The sequence below is a fragment of the Trichomycterus rosablanca genome, chromosome 8 (genome assembly GCF_030014385.1).
Source record: "Trichomycterus rosablanca isolate fTriRos1 chromosome 8, fTriRos1.hap1, whole genome shotgun sequence".
Classification (NCBI taxonomy): Eukaryota; Metazoa; Chordata; class Actinopteri; order Siluriformes; family Trichomycteridae; genus Trichomycterus; species Trichomycterus rosablanca.
The window spans coordinates 25,139,464-25,161,944 of NC_085995.1; the positions used below are offsets into that span (position 1 = coordinate 25,139,464).

General features: G+C 38.7%; 1 protein-coding gene across 1 annotated transcript in view; it reads left to right on the top strand.

The window, feature by feature from the left end:
- Positions 1 to 12,336, top strand: part of glra1 (glycine receptor, alpha 1) — a 118,348-nt gene extending 106,012 nt beyond the window's left edge. Inside the window, exon 9 of the mRNA XM_063000607.1 lies at positions 11,366 to 12,336. Coding sequence (XP_062856677.1) covers positions 11,366 to 11,650 — 285 coding nt within the window. The 3' untranslated portion in view covers positions 11,651 to 12,336. The remainder of the gene's footprint in view (positions 1 to 11,365) is intronic.
- The last annotated feature ends 10,145 nt before the right edge of the window (positions 12,337 to 22,481 follow it).

The window sequence follows — 22,481 nt, forward strand, 5'->3', positions numbered from 1 at the left end:
TTACAGTAAAGACCAATAAAGGAAGAAAACTGTATTCACAATTTATTCCCTCTTGTTTGGCTGTGTCACCAAGGCGTGCAATATTTTTGGATAACTCAATTTTGCATGACATAATGGAGTAGTTTTAGAAATGCTTTGGTAGTTAGATTTGGTTCATTGTGCCTGAACTACCCTCCAAGTTTTAGCTTTTTGGCAAAGAAAAACTTGGTTTTATTTATTAATTGCGAGATTTAAGTTTGTTAAAATCAATATCAGGCGCCCAGGTGGCGCAGCGGGATATTCCCCTAAAACACCAACAAGATTCTGAACACCGGAGAAATGACCGGACCAAGTGGGTGGGGTCTTCAAACGCTGTGTAAGGACCCTGGTTAGCGGACCGAGGCGTCTGTGCACGGGCGTGAAGAAGAGGTCCGCTAAGACTGCGTGAGCAGCAATATAACATACTGCTACCACCATCATATTTTACAGTAGGGATAGTATTACCTGGTCAATGTTGCTTGTTGGATTTACACAATGCATACAGCTTAAACACCCAAGCTGACCATGCAGAATGAGGTCTGGCACTGTCTTGTTGAAATAAAAATGGACTTTATAGGAAAGAAGATCGCCTTGATGCCAGCATATTTTTTTTTACTTAAAATTCAAATACACTTACACATCTCAGTATACACATACGCCCACAAGTCATCCACCCTCATTCACTGATTTTCTGTCACTGCATTGAGAAGTCTTGCAAGTTTGGTTTGGTACATTCCTTGCAACTATCTTATTTAGCCCGTTGAGATATAGCTGGTCCATAAACATCACCCTCATCCTCATCTTATGATAATTTTTTAGGAACTAAAGGTATGTTCAGTGCTCCTGAGATGGCTAATTATTCTTCTTTAGTATTTAAAAAAAAAATCTTTTATTTATTTATTAGGATTTTAATGTCATGTTTTACACACTTTGGTTACACTAATCACAGGATAGGTAGTTACTGGTTACATCAGTAAGATTCATCAGTTCAAGCTTAATGTCAAACACAGTCATGGACAATTTTGTATCTCAGTTCACCTCACTTGCATGTCTTTGGACTTGTGGGAGGAAACCGGAGCTCCCGGAGGAAACCCACGCAGACTAGAATCATTGCACAAATAGGTGTTTAAATCATAGTCATTGTTTACATTTAGTAATAATCTCTGGACTCAAAAATCCCCAAAAAGTTCCCAAACCTCCCAACACACATTTGTACAAATGACAAATAAACTGGAGACTTGACACTGGAAACTCCTATCATACCAATCAACCTCACAAAAAGATGGGTTGTTTGTAGTCGTAAAGTACAGTAATTACAAATTGATCCACAAAGCATTGACTGCCAATAAAGTATGTTGAATGAGATTGAGGGTAGGTCTAAAGTCATCAACAGGGTGTGAATGCTTTTTAATGATCAGGGACATTTTTGTTTTGTTTTTCTACATTTAAAATGTAAAAATATTTTTTTCATTTTATTTAACAAAAACTTCATGAATCAACAAGATAAAACATGCTTTAGTATATTTTAATCAGATAATAAAATATAGTGTGGTGGTTAAATATTTTTCAAGCACTGTTCCATCTACAAGAACAAAACCGCTGTGTATAGTTTATTCAGTGAGAAAACCGGGGCATGATTAATGGTTAGCGGGCAGATAAGTAACAGCAGGACTACTACAATATTACCACCTCTCCTAATGAAGCTCACGGTCATTGGTGATCCACAGCTGGACCCTGAATTTTCATTGTGCCTTGCAGGAGGTCATCATTCAGAACTGACGCTGCAGTGCAGTGCTGTTACATTTCACAGTACAGCAATTCCACTGCATTGATTTGAGAGTTCATTAAATCCCCTCAGCCTCATGCTGCCTCACAGAGCCAGAGAGTAGAAGCAGTATTCCCCCTGCTGGACACTCATGCTGGGGAGAGAGAGGATCGCCCAAACCATTAAAGGATTTTATGAAAACTGGATTTACAACTGATCTTTTGCTTTAGTTTGTTAGGTAATGTTTCTGGTAGCATGCAAGATTAATCATCATTAAACACTTAACATACAGTGTTTGTTTGTTTATTAGGATTTTAACGTCATGTTTTACACTTTGGTTACATTCATGACAGGAACGGTAGTTACTCATTACACAAGTTTCATCAGTTCACAAGTTTAATATCGAACACAGTCATGGACAATTTAGTATCTCCAATTCACCTCACTTGCATGTCTTTGGACTGTGCGATGAGGAAACCGGAGCTACTGGATGAAAACCCACGCAGACACGGGGAGAACATGGGGATAGAACCCAGGACCTTCTTGCTGTGAGGCGACAGTGCTACCTACTTACCCACTGTGCCGCCCTAACAAACAGTGACACACAGTCTGCTTCTGCCAACCCAGACATCAATTCAATGCAGAAACACCACCAGGGTCTCTGTGCTCAAGCGCAGATGGACCAAATGAAGGTACCCACTGAACAGTGCAAGGTTATGACAGCAAGCATGTTTTGCTGCTTTCCAGCCACTTTCTGTGAGGAGTCTGGCATGTTCCTTCTGTAGTCATTGTTTCCACTGGGAAATATTCAATCACCCCAAAAAATAAGGATTTATAACTTGAAACCTTTCTGCAGAGCCAGATATTGCTTTAAATTCAGTCTTTATTGTTTGATTAATACAGCAGATGAACAAAGAACAAATTATCGAGTATTTTAAAGTTGCATTATATTTTGTTTATACTGCCATCTCACAATTATTCAACCCTCACATAATATTGCTGATATTAACAGCTACTGCTAGTCTGTATGAACTAAAGTTGGGGCACAACATGATTAAACCATTGGGAACCCAAAAACCAACCTTAATTTACTCCAGCAGTAATGTATTATATAAAGGACATCTTGAGAAGTGTTTAAATGTGTGTTGCAATCATGGTGAAGACTAAGGAGCTGTCACAATAGCTAATTAGATTATTTTATTGCATAACATGTCAATGGGTATCAGATTTTCAGTATCTGGAACATACCTAGAGGCACAATTGGGAGTATTCCAAACTGATGACAGCAGCAAACCTGCATGGCCGTAGGAAAGCCCAAAATTTTGCCCAGAGGCCCACAGGACAACGAAAAATCACTGTGTCATTGCAAAAGACTTACAGGATGACCTGATGAAGGCTGGGACAAATGTGTCAGTGGCAACCATAAAAAGGTCTCTTAAAAAGCAAGGGTATCATTATTAGGTATAAAACAAGGATCCACCAAAGACTTAGTAGTTGCAAGTAAAGAGAATTGTGAATTAGTTTCAAAGGAAGATTGCACATTTTATATTTACATTTTCGGCATTTAGCAGATGCTCTTATCCAGAGCGACTTACAGAAGTGCTTCCATAGTAAACATTACTTACTCTAGTTTAAGTAAACAACAGTACAAAGATACAAATCTGCTGAAACTCTGTTAGAACAAAGGAATATATACGAGGGATTTTCAAAAAGTTTCATTTTTTTGAAACGCATTTATATTTTGGTTGGAAACGGTGAGGGTGCTAGGAGTAGTAATTGGTCGTGTCTAAGAGACTGAGAGAGAGCTTATAGTCCGGATTTAGCGCCTTTTGATTTCCACCTCAAAGAAGCTTTAAGGGGAAGAAGATTTCATGTGATGATGTGAAAGCAGCGGTGCATCAGTGGCTATGTGCTCAACCAAAAAAATTTTTTTTGCTGATGGCATTAAAATGTTGGTATGACACTGGGAAAAATGCATCAGAAGGTGACTATGTAGAAAATTGAAATTTTTCGAAGAATCCTCATATATTTGAATATAATTTTTAAATAAGATGCCATAGAGGGTGATCATTAGGTGCATATTAGATCAGCTTAAGTGCTTGGAAATGGAATGGAAAGAGGTGGGTCGTTAATTGTCTTTTGAAAATGGTGAGAGACTCAGATATTCGATCAAGTCGAGTGAGACTAGTGGCTCGTAGGTTGTGTAATACAGAGTGGGGTTTGATAGCTCTAAGAGTTCTCTAAGATAGCTTGGGACTGGTCCATTTTTGCCTTTGTAGACAAGCATCATTGTTTTAACCTGAATGTGGGCAGCCACATGAAGCCAGTAAAGAGAATGCAGCAGCTCTTTCACCATCTACCTTAAATATTGTGAAAAGATTCAGGAGAATATGGAGACATCTTAGTCCATGTAGGGTACGGTTGGAAACCACTGTGTGAATATGTGTGAGCTTTGAGCCTTCAGGCAGCATTGCATGATAAACGGTCACACTACTGTGATTAATATAACCACATTGTCTCAGGAGTACTTGAGCCCGCTATTCTGGAACACCATAGTCACTTAATTCACATCAATAGACATCAATTCTATGCAGAAACACCACCAGGGTCAGATGGACCGAATGAAGGTACCCACTGAACAGTGCTAGGTTATGACAGCAAGCATGTTTTGCTGCTTTCCAGCCACTTTTTGTGAGGAGTCTGGCATGTTCCCTCTGTAGTCATTGTTTCCACTGGGTTTTTCAGTCCCCTCACCTCCCGAAATCTTGTAACAGGTGGACTAGCTGCTCTAAATTGTTCCTTGGTATATGTAAGTTAGGTAATGTGTGAGTGTGTGAACCAGGCACCAGGTCCAGTGTGTTTTCCCACTTCATGTCCATTGTTTTCAGGTAGCGCCAGGCCCATTTAACTCTGAACTGAATGAGTTTGTGACTTTGTATGTCCTTGATAGGACAAAGTTTGAAGTTAAAGACATAAGCAGTGTTATGTAACGTTTTATAAACAGATCAGTGATAAAGTATAATTAGCACACATTCTGGTTTAACAGCCAGCAGGCTCAGAAGAAGAGAACAGTTAGCTCTGGTGTCACACGAGGGACACGGCGGGGTACACAAGACTTTCAGATGTCCCTGTCTGCTCCACATTCTGCTCATCTACTGTGTCATTAACCAGTAACTGAATGATTCTTGAGTGAAGATGCTGCCATGCTACCTAAAAAATTGGTGTGGATTAGTGAGTAGATTATTGATAGTGATTAATTGGCTCATTAATGATGTTGCTGCTGGAGTAGATCATTGTGCTCTTTGTCTCTCTGAGACCTGAACATGTACCTGCGGTGAGGACAGATAAGAGCAGGGAGTGTTTATGTAAATTAGGGAGAGATAGCTAAGCCAGGATTTCACATTACACTGTCCTCAGACAATGCTTTACCACACCTGAGTTTGCTCGGTTCTATTTTATTTTCCTTTCTTTACATTACTGTGTTTTTATTTAAAATTTAGAAAATTACTAGCACATTAGAGTTGACATTTCAACTTGGGACATCTAATCTCAGGTCTGCTCCCAGCATGCCATGCGCCTATACGGACGATGATTGGCTCGTCCGCGGGTGGGACGCCAAAGAGAATTCCTCATTACTGATGCATAGAGTTCGATGGCACCTGCATAGAGACAGAGATGTTCACAAGTCACAAAATTTGAGTCCGAGTCAAGTCACGAGTCTTTAGGCTAGAGTCCGAGTCAAGTCACAAGTCAATATAATATACACAAAACATATATTGGAACTGTAGTGTAGAAATAAACAAATAATATGTAAGTTTAGATAAAAAACAACAACAGATTAGCAACTATATTTTGCCGTTTTACTTAGTGCTTTTACTTTCCTAGGTACCAGTTAAAAGCTTAAACTGACGTTTTGTTTTTATTGCAAATTACGGCACAGCGGCAAAAATCCCAAACACAGCAAAAAAATCATAACCACTGCTTACCTTAGGTTATGTTGTTCCAGATGCTATTAAATTTATAACCGTGTGTTGTCCTATTAGGAATATAATCCATTATTTTGTAAATGTGCTTATAATTAAAACCTCTAAACTTTTCCTGGTTGTGAAGTAAAACACGAACTCGTTAGAAAGCCGATCAAGCGTTTCATTGACATTCATCAGTGTGACGCTGCAAACTAAATACATGCAAATAACACCATTTCTTACTAACAATTACAATCAGAAGGTCTAATTGGTTCAGAAAGCGGTTCTTACAATCATTAGCGCCAATTCTGTAGGCGCGTTTCATTCACATTATCTGTTACTGTGAAGTGCACTACGTAGGGTATTTCACCACTGACACGATCAGAATGATGTCGGATATATATAATTGTCACACGTAACTAATGTTGCTGACTTTTGTTGTCCACAAGTCATTTTATGCGAGTCACGAGTCGAGTCCGAGTCATTTGAAACGAGTCCAAGTCTGTTGTGGCTCATCTGCTGTAGGTTTTGATGTGGTGTGCATTTTTGGATGCTTTCTGCTGATGGGTGATAGACTGTTTTGCAGCATCAGGACCTAGATGACTGACTTATCTGTCAATAAGCTGAACCTGATGTGTTACTGGTTTATGTAGCAGGAAAATGATCCAAAACACAAAACCAACTTGTCTGTAGTAGCTTAGTCAAAGGCATGTCTGGGACATGAGTTGTTAATACTTGAAGACCTAGCAGTGTGTCCAGTTAAAGTAGTTCTTGCTTTTAAAGGCGGTGCAACAACTTATAAAAAGGAAAGATATGGGTGTGTAGCTGTACTGAAATGCGACTTTCTACATGAAATAGATCTCATTTGCAAATATTTAGATAGATAAATAAATAGGTAGATAAATAATGTGACTAAAAGCCACTAACAAAAAGAGGACAATCATGAATAAATAAGCAGCCAAATAATTAGAAGCAAAGTAACAAATGAAACACACAAAATCATCTGCAACCTGCAATGGAGAGACTGGATAGAACAGGAATAGCGCAGAAGTGAGAACTGGATGTCACAATATGACAGGCTGCTCTGGCCATCTGCAACAACCCAGCCCTTGGAAATAGAACAGACAAGGAACTATCTGAACTTACTGGCTCGGCTGTACCTGAATGGAACCTTTTTAAGTGGTTTTATGGATGGGTCTACTGTACTGAGGCAATCCGCTCTCCCAGTGCTGCTCCATCACGAGGCCCAAAATGCCACAAGACCCGGGGCAGTTCCCAGAAACCTAAAGAATGCTGAAGTTACCACGTTAGCAGAAAACTGGACCGGACCAAGCGTTTCAGCATCATGACTTCAGAGAAAAGCAAGTGTGCAAACAAAGGAGCTGGTGAGAATAGAAGAGAAAAACCGCAGTATATAGGGGAACTTCCACCTGGAGTGCATCAACAGTCATGAGGCACAAGTGATTGTCGAAGAAATGGACAGATCACATTCTACTGCACCTCTATGCCCCATCTGCTGGCCAAACTTGGCAGTGCAAAGACACAAGGCACAGACAATTGTTAATCAAGAGAGATTGACAGATCACATGTTGCTGCGCCTCTGTGCCCTATCTGCCGGCCAAAATAACAGGGCTGATAACTTATTCTATAAAAAGTAAATCTGATTTATTTGTTATTTGTTATTTTTGCTTGTATTTTATTGTGTTTGTGAGTAGTTTTCCTTTGTGAGGAGGCATTGTTGTGGGCAGAATAAATGGTGTCTCACTGTTTACTGGGTATGATGAAGTGAAATTGATTTGTACAATGCGTTTGCCTGCACAAGACCTTGTTTGTTTATTTTTCTTACATTTAAAATACTGAATTTGTGTTAGGTTAATTTGCATAATACATGCATTTCCTACCCATTTCATTTGTACTAAATGCATTGTAATAACTGTAATGTTTGTAATGACTCACCTAATAACATAAAAATTGCAGAGGGAAGAGGCGTAATGCAAATCTAACACATTCTAATGGAATACAGGGTGAGGGGGCTGAAATCAATGAATATATATCAGGGATTTTCCTATGTAATAGCAGCTTTCAGTAAACAAGCCATTCTAGGAGCGACTGCACCAGGTATTGCATGCAAAAATATTTAGCATCTATGGGATGAAGGCTGTCAGGAAGTGAGCTGTTTAATATGGAACATTAATCACATCAGCTCAGTAGAGGCTATAGACACCTCAATCACAAGCGAAAAGATGGATGATGGGTGAAGGGCCCGAGAGGTATATGGCACCAGATGCCCATGCTTCTAAAACGCTGAAGTGAGCTGCATTCTAATGGCCAGCTGCAAATTCACAAAAAATGCACTCTTAAAGATGCATTTCGTCCTACGTCGTTCTTTCTGTCATGTTGTCGGCGGTCTGGAAAGGGCCTTGGCACGTCGTCGTGTACGTTAATGGCGCCGTTTTAATTACGGGGGGAGTTAATGAATCCGGCAGGACCGGGGCGGGTGGTGGGGGGAATGACGCAGTGCCGCAGCCTTGCTCCTCTTTATGGCTCCATGTCACGTCTCCAGCCACCACATTAATCATATGGCAGCAGGAATAAAGTGGAGCATCCGTAATACGTACAAATGGTGTGGCTTTCAAGGACAAGGCAAGGTTGTTGCACTTGGCGTCACTGAAAACCTGATGTACTTGATTTGAAACTCACCTTGGGTCACATTCTGTGAGACGCTTGCCAGTTTTTCTCTGAGTACTTAGGTAGTTTCTTTCCTACCTGCAAACAACATGCCAGTAGGTAATCTGGCTACTCTACATTTTAATAAAAATGATTGTGAACATAAGTCAGTCAGTGTGTGATGCCCTGCGATAAACTGGTACCATGTCTAAGGTACATTCCCAGTTTACAGCCAGTGTTTGCAGCAAGGCTTCAGGCTGGAACAAGCGAAAAAGACATTCACGCTGTGATTTTTGGTGTGTTTATTTTCTTCACTGTCTGTTACAAGCCATAAAAAGAATAAGCCACCAACAAAAGCTCACCCTTGGTTATTCACGTTCTCACTGCATTTTGTTCAGACCTGCCAACAAAATTCTGTTCTGTTCTGGTCCTAGGATATGCAATGTAAGCCATGCTGTTTGTAGGACTCAATGTTTCATTTTATTAAATACTTGATTCAAAATATTTTATAGTCTTTACTTTAAATGGGAAAGGATTTTCAGTGATTACCCCTGTATTAGGGCTGGGTGGTATGACCAAAAATTTGTATCACTGTATTTTTTAAGATTCTGACGGTTTCATGGTATATCACGGTATGTTTTATTTTTTGCATGACTGGGACTTTTTATATGTCTGTGGCTGATTTTACTGTCATAAGTTAAATATTTTCATTTTACCATGTATATAATGAAGGTTTAGAGTACTATAATGTTTGCTTGGCCCTACAAAATGACACAATATATCATGGAATCGCGTGAAACAGGTACAGTATGTAAGATGTTTATTATTAATGTAATATTCAAGTATTATACAATTAGCATTAGCTCTCCTTTTAATAAATAAAATGAAGTTTGCAATCTCACAGTCACCACTGATGAAGTGCACAGTTATACACTGATCGCAGGTCTATTGTAGAAAAGTGGACGTCTTCACATACTTACGCTTCCAGTTTGCTTCGGTGTTGTTGGTATAACGTTGGTATAGCAATTAAACTGAATATTTTCGCCCTGGTAGTAACGTCGCTTTAACCGTTTGCTTTTTTGCAACAACCATGCCCCGACAAACCGTACAGTACATAGTGTTTTAATCTGTGTCGAAACAAAAAGAAAACTTCTAAACTGCAGACACAGCTCATTTCTTTGCTGTTTTTATAATCATATAACAGTAACATATGATTTGCTGCCTATTGAAGCCTACAGCTGTTGTATTAACTGTGGTACGGTATGGCGGTATATGAAAAATCCATACCGTATGAGGAATCAAAGATGGTATACCAAATGTACTGTCATACCGCTCAGCTCTATCCTGTATTAAATAAATTGGAACAAAAATTCAGCTAAAATGGGACACTTTTCTAAAGTGAAATCAGCAGGTTTCTAGGCTACAAGGTGCCTTATGCTACTTATTAACTTAAATTACTGTGCTGTTGTGTTCCACTGTCATATTACAGACATTATATTTGGCTTCATTCAATGCCAACATAAATCAACCTAGTGGCTTAAATTATGTAGTTCATTGGTTCTTAGAGTTAAATTAACTTTGGCTGTATGTATCAAATGTATCGTGGTGTAGTGGGTAGAATTACAGTCTCCTTCTAGGCTACAGTAATGATTTATGAGTTAATGATGAACTGTTGAATGTATTTGACCATTTAAAAATACAAAAAAGATTAAATATAGTTCTTATTCAGTTAAGCTGATTTGTTTGGTGTCCTTTTTACTTTATTGACATTGTCCCATTTCAGCTTACCAGCTGTCCAATTTTACCTGAACATTCTATCACAGTAAGGTAGGGGTTCCTGATGTGTTTGAAGGTCCAAAGTTTCTAAAATAATTTACTTAGCAACTCGCTTTCTTTATAGAAGTATAGCAGAGATCCATAACAAATTAAGGTAATTTGGGACCACCAAAAAGTGTCCCAAATTACCTGACTTAACAACTAGTAGAATATACTATTAATAATACGTAATACCGGAATCCAGAGTTTTAATTATTGCTCTAAAAGCTTACTGTCTATAGAGGAATCGTGCCCTTGCATATGTGGATTGTTACTGTGTTCATAATGTCGTTGTTTGCAACAGCCGTGGCTCGACAAACCGTGCAGTATATAGTGTTTTAGTCTGTTCTAAACTGCCATCACGCCTCATTTCTTTGGTTCAGGTTCTTCTGGTGCATATTTGGTCTTCCTCTCTTCATCCTCCATCTGTTTTTGTTTATTTTTTTAACCATTTTACCATGTATATAGTAAAGGTTTTGAGTACTATAAGGTTTGCTTGGCCCCACAAAATGACACAATATATGATGGAATCAGTACACGTGAAACAGGTGGAATATATAAGATGTTTATTATTAATGTAATATTTAATAATTATACAATTAGGGTTATTTCTTTGGCAGGTTCTTCTGGTGCATATTTGGTCTTCCTCTCTTCATCCTCCATCTTTTCTTATCTGTTAACACTGTCATGCTAATGCTAACTGGCTAACTTGTTAGCTGTATCTAATCTGCACAGCGCTCCAAAGCGCTTTTAGCATTGAACAATATTATATGATTTGCTGCCTTTTGAAGCCTACAGCTGTTAAAATTAACTATGTTACGGTATGGCAGTATATGACAAATCTATACAGTATAAGGAATCAAAGACCAAATGTACGTCATACCACCCAGCCCTATTAAATACTAAATAATTAGCACTTACTTGAAAAATGTAAAAACAACTTAGGTGACTTTGTTTCTCTTTGGGGTTATTTACATAAATTATGTCTAATAGTATAAACTGTGTAACAGTAAAATCAATAAATATGTGCTAAAGCATCCATTATTAAGTTGCAAACAGATCGCAAAGAATAATGTGGGCAGTATGTAATTAATTACCACTCGGTAACAGATGGTTTACACTTATTATGTTGCAGGAGGAAGACACCGGTGACGGGCGCTTCAGTTTCGCCGCCTACGGCATGGGTCCTGCGTGCCTGCAGGCCAAAGACGGCATGGCCATCAAGGGCAACAACAATGCGCCGGCCTCCAGCATGCCACCCGAGAAGACCGTGGAGGAAATGCGCAAGCTCTTCATCAGCCGTGCCAAACGCATCGACACAGTGTCGCGGGTTGCCTTTCCACTCGTCTTCCTCATTTTTAACATTTTCTACTGGATAATTTACAAGATCATCCGCAGCGAGGATATCCACAAGCAGTAAATATACAGAGAAAGGGATGAAACCCCAGCTGTAAAAAAAAAAACCTGCCGCTGTCGCTTTTCCCATCTCTCTTTTCCTGTGCCAAGCTCTCTCCTCAGCACTCACCTGCTTTCAACGGCGAGTCTCGAGGTTTTTCTTGTTCTTAATAATGTTTTCTTTCTTCTGTCCTTTCTGCCCTGTGTATCTGAATAATCTGGACCTGTGCAATAGCAATGCAGTAAAATGCATGAAAAATGAATGTGGCAATATATTTACTATAAAATTCAGAAAAGTCAGAATAAAAATACGTATAATTATCAAGATAAATATTAGACTTTGAAGAAATCTGGAACTTAAATTAGGCTTTTTTTGCAATTTGAAGACATACTGCATTACCGGAATAATACAGAAATACATGCAGCAGTGTGATATATATATATATATATATATATAAATATATAAAACAGAACTGAATTTTCTTCACAAGAGGCTTATGGAAAGGCTTTAAAGATGTAAAGATGGTGATGCTGATCGGTGCTTCCATGAATAATAATGCAAGAGCCACTGGAATATATGTATATCTGTATCTACATTTCAATTTGCTTTAGTATATGTATCGCAGACACTTGTCTAAAAGGATACCACAACGATGAATTCCTATTACCATAAAAGCTTGCGAGTGCCGTAAAAATATATTGTTTATACCAGCTGTGGTCGGTGTGACTTCCTTGTCTAATTATGTCATTTCTTCATGTGCCAAGTGAACAGCATGTTGCTGTATCATTTTTCTCAGCCTTTGTGATCAACTAAAAAAACTCCTAACCTTTATTACTTTATTATATCAGAAAAGACACAGCTAATTGTTATGTACTCTGACTGAAATCTTATAACAAGTGTTTTCCCTCTCAGTTTCATCACATTTCATTATCTCAGCCAGTCATCAAAACAAAACGAGTGATCATTGTTTTTTTCTCTTATGAAGTTCATGTTTTATGCATCAATATAAGTTTTTATTAAAAAGTTATTTTTATAAGCAGCCAGTGCCATCATAGACCTAAATATATAAATATATATTTATCAACCAAATGTGTATTACTGTGAATTTAAATCCAGCTATGTATTATTGTGCAGCGGAATATAATTCATCTGACATGGATTTTATTATTGATTAGGCTTCAACATACATCTATTGATTACATCCTCATTTGGCTTCTCTATGCAATAAAATATATGCAATTATTTTCCATTTTCAGTGTGAAACTATTTAATATTTAGGATTTTTTTTTACAACTAGCCATACACATTATGTCAGCTTATCTATTAATGTATTTATTTATTATTTAATAATGTATTTCTTTCTTTCATATTAATAATGTATTTGAAAGCTTTATTATGTGAGGCAAGGCTAGCTTTCTGTCATGCACATCCAATTTTGCCATTTTACATTTGAATTATTATTATTATTTGCTTTCACCATCACTAGACCCAGAAGTGATGTAAGTTATTGTTTATTTCAGTTTATAATGATAGTGTAGTGGTTCATTTCATGCCATATTCTGTTTACCCTCTTGTTTTTTTAGAGCCAAAGAGTGACATTATGTTTCAGACCCTGATGTAACACTCACTATCTCCTCTGGTTATATATGCCGAAGTTTATGTTTTGTTTCTGTATCTTTCTCATTCTGAGATATATTGGTTGGTCAGTTTTTGATACTAATAATATGCTGATGTATTTTAGTACAGCAAACATATCATTAAGAGATGGGATTTTTGTTGGTAATAATCCTCACAGTGGTGAGATTAATACTGTTATCAAATATTTTAATACATTTCAAATAGGGATGCTATTGATTAACTGGTTAACTGATAACTGACAAAAACAGTTATTCTTGGTTTAATGCTGTTATTTAACAATGTAATTTAAATTAATTTCCAAGCTCTATCTTTCTAACCGAATTGAGACTCACCGTCAGTGCGCATACCCTACTTCAGGGTACATACATGTGTAAACAGCGCTACAGTTTACTCCATAAACATTTAAATCAGGACAATAGAATTATTACACATTTAAATTACAAACATTAAAGCAGCTTTGGATCAGCACAAACTCTAAATGCGTGTCAAACTCTGCACATGTGAATCTGTGTGCTACTTCGTTTACAAAAATAATTTGGATAGTTTGCATCATGCTCTAGTATAAAGGTAAACCACAGCTTATTAAACCAGTTATAAAACCACACTGATGTTGTAAAAAAAAAAGTTTTAATATATTAAATTTACCAATAGTATTTGATGAGTATATTAATAGTCATTGTAATTAACGTTGCTACTTTTCCCCCCAATTTTCCTCCCAGTCTAATTATGTTTAATTACTCAATTGTATTTCACTTCGTCTACTGCTGCTGAGCTCCACTCCTGACCTAAGAGGGCCGTGACTAACACACGCCCCCTCCGGCACATGTGCAGTAGCCTACTGCATCTTTTTACCTGCACAAGTTGAGTTCATATGGGGCTCAGTCTTGCGCATGAAGAGTCACGCACTGATCTCTATCATCCCCGTCTCTGTGCAGGCAGAGGTCGTAATTGCAGCAGTTTTGAGGAATCAACGCCAGCATCCAAACTCGAGCCAACCATTGTCCATATAGGTGCCCAGCCTGCAGATAGCAGGGTTGAGATTAAAGCTCATAAGTTTGAGATGTCAGCTCAGAACGCTGAACTAGTTTATGTTCTCATTACTGTTTAACATTGCTGCCACATTTGCTATGTTAAACTGTTTTTTATTAAACAAGGTTTACAACTTGTTGATTTGAAACTCAGCGATGTGTTTGTTTTACATTTTAATGGGACTCTATAGGCTCACGAGTCAACCGTTGACTAATTAGTTATCAGTAATCATTAAAAGAAATTGGCAAATATGCATCCCTAATCTAAAATGAAGCATTAATTAAAAGTGGAACTGTCAATTGCTGTTAACCCCAAATAGATAGCATTTTTCCTGCTATAGGACCAGTGATTCTGTCTTTGAATTGTAATCAGTGCTACCTCTCTTTGATCATGTGTCAACTGAGTAAAAGAGTGCAGTAATAGTAACTTCCACACACACATGTAAATTTACTTTTCTTTATTTTTGTGCTCATGGCTGGCTCGCCAAACTGTCTTACTGTGGAGATCACCATAGAAACTTTGCAGTAGGAACTTGTGGCTTGGTGAAAACACTGTAGTATAGAAGTAAATAACTAAGCTAGGCTAATTCAACATCATTTTTAATTTATTTTGGATACAGAGATGTAAAAGGATCTTTTACCCACTGATAAAGGCAACGACAGTGGACGTAATAGTGAATACATCTTACAACATTAACCTCCAGGTTATTAAATTAGCCAGCAATTTGTGCTTACCACCAACAGTGCCAGGTTGAGTTAGCTTGAATTTAGCTGTGTTTGTAGCATTTATGTTATCATAATACATGCAAAGATTCATCTACTCCATTCATAACACTAGGAGTGTGACTTGTTGTATATTGTACAGTTTTGCTTTATACATTGCCTAGCTGTAAAAGCATATCTTTAAAAAGATAAACATCTTTAATGTTTAATGTGTCAGCATTTGTAAAACTTGAGCTCAGCTTAGTGTTGCTGTTTCCCAAACGCCATTGATGATAAACGCTGCTTCAGGCAACCTAAGGTACTCACACTGCTGTTTTGTCCCGTGTGTATAACTGAATTTATATTTTGATCTCCCTCACACTCACTGCTACCTGCTGTATTAGAGAGTGGAAGACGTCGGACTGAGGACGTTCACTGAGAACTAATAGCGACTTGGAAAAAGGATGGAGGATAGTGCAATGTGAAATATCTGCTATGTGCTATTGCAAGCCTTTATGAAGCAGGATTACCATAAAAATGCCAATTCAGTGTTTGCATTAATTCCTTCAGTGGTCAGTTTTATGGCATGATATGTTTTTTTTTCTTGTATGATTTTCTATTTTCTATCTCCTTTTGTTATTTTATTGTAAACTCTTTAAAAAGTAAAGATCAGTATGAGTGAGTATGGGCATGGGTGATTCACTAAACTGTGAAGAAAGTTTGCTATTTTGGTATGGCCTTACCACTTTTATTTACTCGCTTATATTGTGTATGGGCACAAAGTGCAACCTTTCGTTCGCCTATTATCATAATCCGAGTCTGCACTTATCTTCCAAGCAAAAAAAAATGCAGCAAATGTTTTTTTAATGATCATTTCTAAATCTGAAACTGAATATTTTGCATGAATATAAATATTGGCAGATATTTTTGGCTTGTACAGAAATGTGAGCAATTTGAAGAAAAAAGGAATGTACTATTTCTGCTGTATCTGTATATAATGAAATATTTATTGAAATATGTCATTATGCTAAAGCTAATTCTACTATTAAAGGTTTTCTGAACACAATCTGATGTTTTTGAGCAGTGGTAAGATTGTGGAAATCAGAGAGATGTTTTCTGTTACTGAACTCAAGGACCTCTGTAAGCAAAAAAAAATATTAAAACATCTAAAAATAAGCAGCGTACTAGGTTGTTTTTGTTCTTAAAGTTGTCAGTTCAGGTTGTCAGGCTTTCGTGTGCTTTTCATTGCCATTTGCAGTGTTAGCAAAGGGTACTACTCTAATACTCCTTTTCCACGGCGCGGATCCGGCTCCGTTCTGGTTCACAAACTTGATTTTGAACCGGTTCAGTGTGTTTCCACCGATAAAAGAGGTTCCAGACAGCGAACTAGCGTTCTAATCTGGCACCACAGAATACTCGGCAAAAATAATTTGGATAGTTTGCATCATGCTCTAGTATAAAACCAAAACTCTGCTTATCAAGTTATAAAACCATACTTATGTTGTAAAAAGGCTTTAATATATTCAATTTACCAATAGTATTTGATAAGTATATTGATAGTCATTGTTAATAACGTTGCCACTTTTTTATTTTCCTCCCAGTCTAAATATGTCCAATTACCCAATTGCATTTTGCTTCCTCTACTGCTGCTGACCTCCACTCCTGACCGAGGAGAGCCGTGATTAACACACGCCCCTCCAACACATGTGCAGTAGCCGACTGCATCTTTCCAAGACAGTGAACTAGCGTGCTAATCTGGCACCACAGAAAACTTGGTTTTTCAGCGTGAACCGTGATGTCATCTCTGGGCGTGTCAGGGTGTAGAAGTTTGAGAAGCTGCAAAACCGGGTTTGCGCTGCACTTTCATCTTTTAAAGTTCACCTGATGAAATTTTGCCAATTCAAATAAAGCGTAACGTGGCTTGTTGTACTAAAACAATGGCCGATAAATTTGGGCAGTACCGTGTAGTACTTTTAGTACATTAAGCCACGTAACGCTTTATTTAGATGAAGCTTTTTCGACTCTTCCGAGAAGCGGATTCAGAACCTCGAGCTGCAAAACCACCACGTGTAGTTAATACGGCTAAACACAGATACATGTGGAGATTTTAGAGTGGCTTTGATGTTTGTTTCACACAAATAGTTCGTGTCGTGGAACTTAAGTGATGTTTTATCTCTCAAGCCGAGCGCTGAGCAAATCGGCTATTTGCGCCGAGGGTCACGGTGAGAGTGAAGCGCAAAACGCTTCTCACGTCAATGAACTAAAGAAAACAACAGCTGCGACAAACACGTCTACATCTTCTTATCACCAATAGTTGAGCGATGCACATAATTTACATGCTCCTCTATCATGTTACTACTCATTACTTTCATTGTGTAATGCCAACCGCCTGCATGGCTTGGTTCCCAAAAACTGGTGGAGATGCGTGTCGATTCTCTACAAAACACCTAGGATCGAAGAATCCTAAACAGAACCGGTTCAAGAACCAGAGTTCTTTTGGTGGAAAAGTCAGTGGTCCCCAACAGGTCCGTGGGTCATTTATTACCAGGCCACAAAGAAAGAATAAATAATTAGAGATTGCTACACGGGCAACTCTTCGGGTGTTATTGTCCCCAATCACCACTAGGTGGGAGCAGTGTCTTGTTGCAGCAACAAAAAAACAAAGCTTAGGATACACACTGATTTTTCATCCTATAGTTATTCTATTTTAAATCCCTCCGCCCCCGCCGGTCCGTGAAATCATATCTTATACGAAACCGGTCCGTGGTGTTACCTTAACAACTCTTGGATGTTATTTTTAACTTCATTCCATTTTGTATGTAAAGCAGTGTTAAAAATAGATGTCACAAAGCAGAGATAAAGATATAGGCACATAAAAACAAGCCAAGAGTTAAAAGGCCAACATATTATCCTCTGAGTGACACCAGATAATGACTGTGTACGTGCTACTACTCAAATCTGATTTTATTTTCAGTGCATTTGTATGTGCTCTATACACCTACCTGGCATAACATTATGACCACTGACAGGTGAAGTGAATAACACTGATTATCTCTTTATCACGGCACCTGTTAGTGGGGCGGATATATTAGGCAGCAAGTGAACATTTTATCCTTAGAGTTGATGTGTTAGAAGCAGGAAGAATGGGCAAATGTAAGGATTTGAGTGAGTTTGACAAGGGCCAGATTGTGATGGCTAGACGACTGGGTCAGAGCATCTCCAAAACTTCAGCTCTTGTGGGGTGTTCCTAGTCTGCAGTGTTCAGTATCTCTCAAAAGTGGTCCAAGGAAGGAACATCGGTAAACCGACGACAGGATCATGGACGGCCAAGGCTCACTGATGCACGTGGGGAATGAAGGCTGGCCCGTGTGGTCCAATCAAACAGACGAGCTACTGTAGCTCAAATTGCTGAAGAAGTTATTGCTGGTTCTGATAGAAAAGTATCAGACTCCATGCCTCAACGGGTTAAGGCTGTTTTGGCAGCAAAAGAGGGACCAACACAATATTGCAGAGGTGGTCATAATGTTATGCCTCATCGGTGTGACACTACACTGTAAAAGGACAGGTTGTGCCTCGCTACTAAAGTGTGAGGGGAAGCTCTGCACCTGCAAGAATGAAATGCAAAATGCAACCAAGGAGTTCAGAATTTTGGCGCTGGTGTGCTAGCGGAATGTCCCGCTGCGCCACCTGGGCGCCTCCAAAGCGCAAATGTTTAATCAAAGTAGAACAATACTGTGGCTGAAAAGCCACTTACAAAAAATTAGTTGACCAAAATAATAGAAACAAAGTAACAAATAAAAGACATAAAATCATCCACAGCCCATGACAGAGAAAGTGGTTAGAACAGGGATAGCTCAGAACTGGAAACTGGTTGACAAAATATAACAGGCTGCTCCGTCCATCTCAGAAAACTCTGTTCTGAAGATTGGGAACCTGTAGAATCTGCCGCTTCCGGCAATGCACAGAAGGCACCCTGACCCCATGCATTTACAGGTGGGGTCTGCTCCGGAAAAGAGATGTCACGCCGCCTCTGGGGCAATCTGCTCTCCCAGGGCAGTTTCATCATGAGGCCAAAAACACAGCAACACCAGGGTGAGTTCCCAGAAAAATACAAAATGCTGGCATCACACACCAGCAGAAAACAGGACCAGATCAAGCAGCCTGGCGCCACGGTTTCAGAGAAAAGCAGGTTTACCAGCCAGTGAATCTAAGAGGGAGAAAGCGTGATAAATAGAAGATTTTAATTTAGAGTGAATTAACGCTCACAAGGTGCATCTGTGCCCCCTCTACTGACCAAAATGGCAACACAGAAGGACACGACTCTCAACGTGACTCACTGCCCAATTCATTCAGCAGATGAGTCATGTTATAGTACACTACTGTCCGAAAACTAATCACGCAAACTGTTCAAAATGTCCCCACACACCCGACTTAATTCATCTTTTAATTTCTACTGATGTCTTATTGATCGAACTAAATCTCCCATTATTCAGTGCACCAACCAGCCACTAAAAATACAGTATATTCACACTTTAATGTCTTACCCAAGAATATTTTCCTGCATGAAGGCTGGGTGAGTCAGAGGAGCATCTACATGCCAAGCTTTATTAGTGTCTAATCCAAAGTTGACCCATGGTGACATTAACATTTTCAGCATTTAGCAGACACCTTTATCCAAAGCGACTTACAATTGAGTCTGTATATCTGCAAGCAACTGAGGGCCCAACAGTGGCAACCTGGCAGATGTAGGGCTTGTATCAGTGACCTTCCAGTTACTAGTTTGCATGTTCTGTGTGTGTTTGCCCTACGATGGACTGGCGCCCCGTCCAGGGTGTTACTGTGTGCCTTGCGCCCATTGAAAAGCTGGGATAGGCTCCAGCATACCCCCCACCCGTAACCCTATTTGGATAGTGCACTTCACATCCCTAACATCCAAAGGGGCTTTTAACAAGGCTGTAACCATGAACTGAACATTAAGGGAAACATTCCTTCCATATTAATAGTGGGAACACTGATGAATGCTAATATTACACAAAGCAAGTGAGTGGAATATGCTTATTTATACTTTCTACAGTAGTATATTAGGGGGGAGGGCATTTTGAGCATATCTAAATATTAGGGGATGTTTTAATTTTTCAATAAAAATTTTACATTTTTGCTTTATTTGACCAGTTTGATTTTTTTCATTTTTTTTTTTCATTTTTCTAAAGATGTGTTACATTTTTGCTTTATTTGACCAGTGCTTGATTTTTTAAATTTTTTCCAATAAAAAATTTGTTTCACGAGTTTTATTTGACCAATTCTGCTTCGCTTTTGTTGTTTGATTTGTATTTTCAGCTAACATAAACTTACCTTTCAATAAATGTAGATTCAAGGGTTAAAATAGAAATATTCAGCAGACTTAATTATGAATACTAAATTTTAGGGCTAGTAATACACACTGTAGTTCAGGATATCTACACGCTCAGCAGTGGATCTCGTGTTGCAGACTGTTACGAGGGTCGGGTAATCCATCTGCTCCGTGGGTCAGTGGCAGCTGCAGGACATCTTGAGCTCAGGCAGGTCATGGCATGAGCAATCTAACAGACGAGCGTGTCTGAGGGAGGCAGCGTCTCACTTGAATGCTAATCTCACACCACCTGCCGATACGTTCACCTTCCACTCAGCAGCAGTCGCTTCTTAATCCAATTTCTCAGCCACTAGTTTATTTCATACCAGGTAAAAGAAGGGGAAATAAAGTTTCATTTTTGTTATAACTGAGAGAAGTGTACACCATGAAATACTGATCCTGAGCACAAGCTCTTGCTTGCATGATTTATTAACCTGACTCACAAATAAATGGACTCACAAAGCTAGACAAGCTGACTGCATTGAAAGAAAAATGGCCTTTTATCAAACATTTAGGCAATTAAAAATAACCCAGACTAAAACTGCAAATTTGACTTTAAATTGTGATCTTGGACAGTTTGCATTTTCCTACAAACTTAACACTGAGAGAAAAGATAAATTACAATTAGCCTTTTATGGACTCTGGTACCTGGAGGCACACCCAGCTTGAAAAGATCAAACAGACAAGCTCAGTTCTTTCATTCATTCATTGTCTGTTATAAAACGGATAGTTCCGGTCCTAAAATCTGATTGGCTGAGCCGCGTTCGAAGCCGTTGTAAAATCCCTGATAAACGCACACCTAGGACCACCTCACATCATTCCATATTAATACGCCACTGAATAGAAAAAATTAATGTTATTTTCGCCCTCATGTTGCCTAGCAACACTGTTAATCGAACTATTTTGCGTCGCGGAAGAATGCTTTATTGTAAGTTTATACACAATAAATACATTTATGAATTAAACATTGTTGTATTTATTATATTTTATGTTGACCGCCGTTTTATAAAAGCAATAAGCCACTCGAGACCGTGCATTACTGTTATGATTTTAGCACGGGGAAAGAAGTTTTAGGCACTCCGCGTCGCGTCGTGCCAAAAACGTCATCGTGCTAAAATCACAGTAATGCACGGCCTCTCGCGGCTTATTGCTTTATTTTACCACCACATTATTCTATACAGGACCATGGTGGGTCCAATTCACTGGGCAAAGGGTAGGAAACACCCTGGACAGAAAGCCAGTCCATTGCAGGGAAAACACTGCAAGCTCCAACTAACCTGAAAAAATGTTTTTGGACTGTGGAAGGAAGTAACAGTGCTACCCACTGAGCCCCTGTGCCACCCAGAGCTCAATTTAAAGATCACCAATTGCTATAATATGAAAAAATTTATGATTCAGTTCAGATTTTGAGCTCCCGGGTTTTAATCTCGACTCTGCTACCAGTCGGCTGGGCGCCCTCCTGCGGTACAATGCCTGTGGGAGACAAAACTTGGCTTCCAGTCTACTGGGTGGGAAAGACCTGACCAAGGGACAAGATTATCAACACTGTAAAGACTATGGCTGCCCAGGGCACCTGTACAGGAAGTGAAGGAGCACAGAAATCAGGGCGTGGCTCTCTGTATGCAAAGCTGACCTCGCATGCAAATCAATCAAAGTATGGGTGAATAAGGGATTGGTGAACTACTACACCCTCAAAATACACCACGCTAAATTTGGAGAAGTGTGTAAAATGCATTTAAATAAAAAAGAGGAAATTCATCAGGTTACTGTTAATCAGGTAAAGTAAAACTTACTACTTAAACTTAGTAGACAGCAAGTAAGTTTTATCCATTTGGCAAATCCATTATAGACATCAATTCTTTTTTTAAAAAGCTGCCGTTTATGTATCTTATTAAAACAAATGCATATATGGTAGTAAACAAATACATAGTAATCTGTATTACTAATAAAAGAAGGTTGGACCAGCTTTACATTTTACGGTATAACTAACCATTACCCTCACACTAACAAGCTTATGCAAGTAGTAGAAAAAAAATTAGATGTTCTGTGTTTAAGCTGCGTCCCATTACAAGTACAAAAAGTTTTAATATTTGGGATT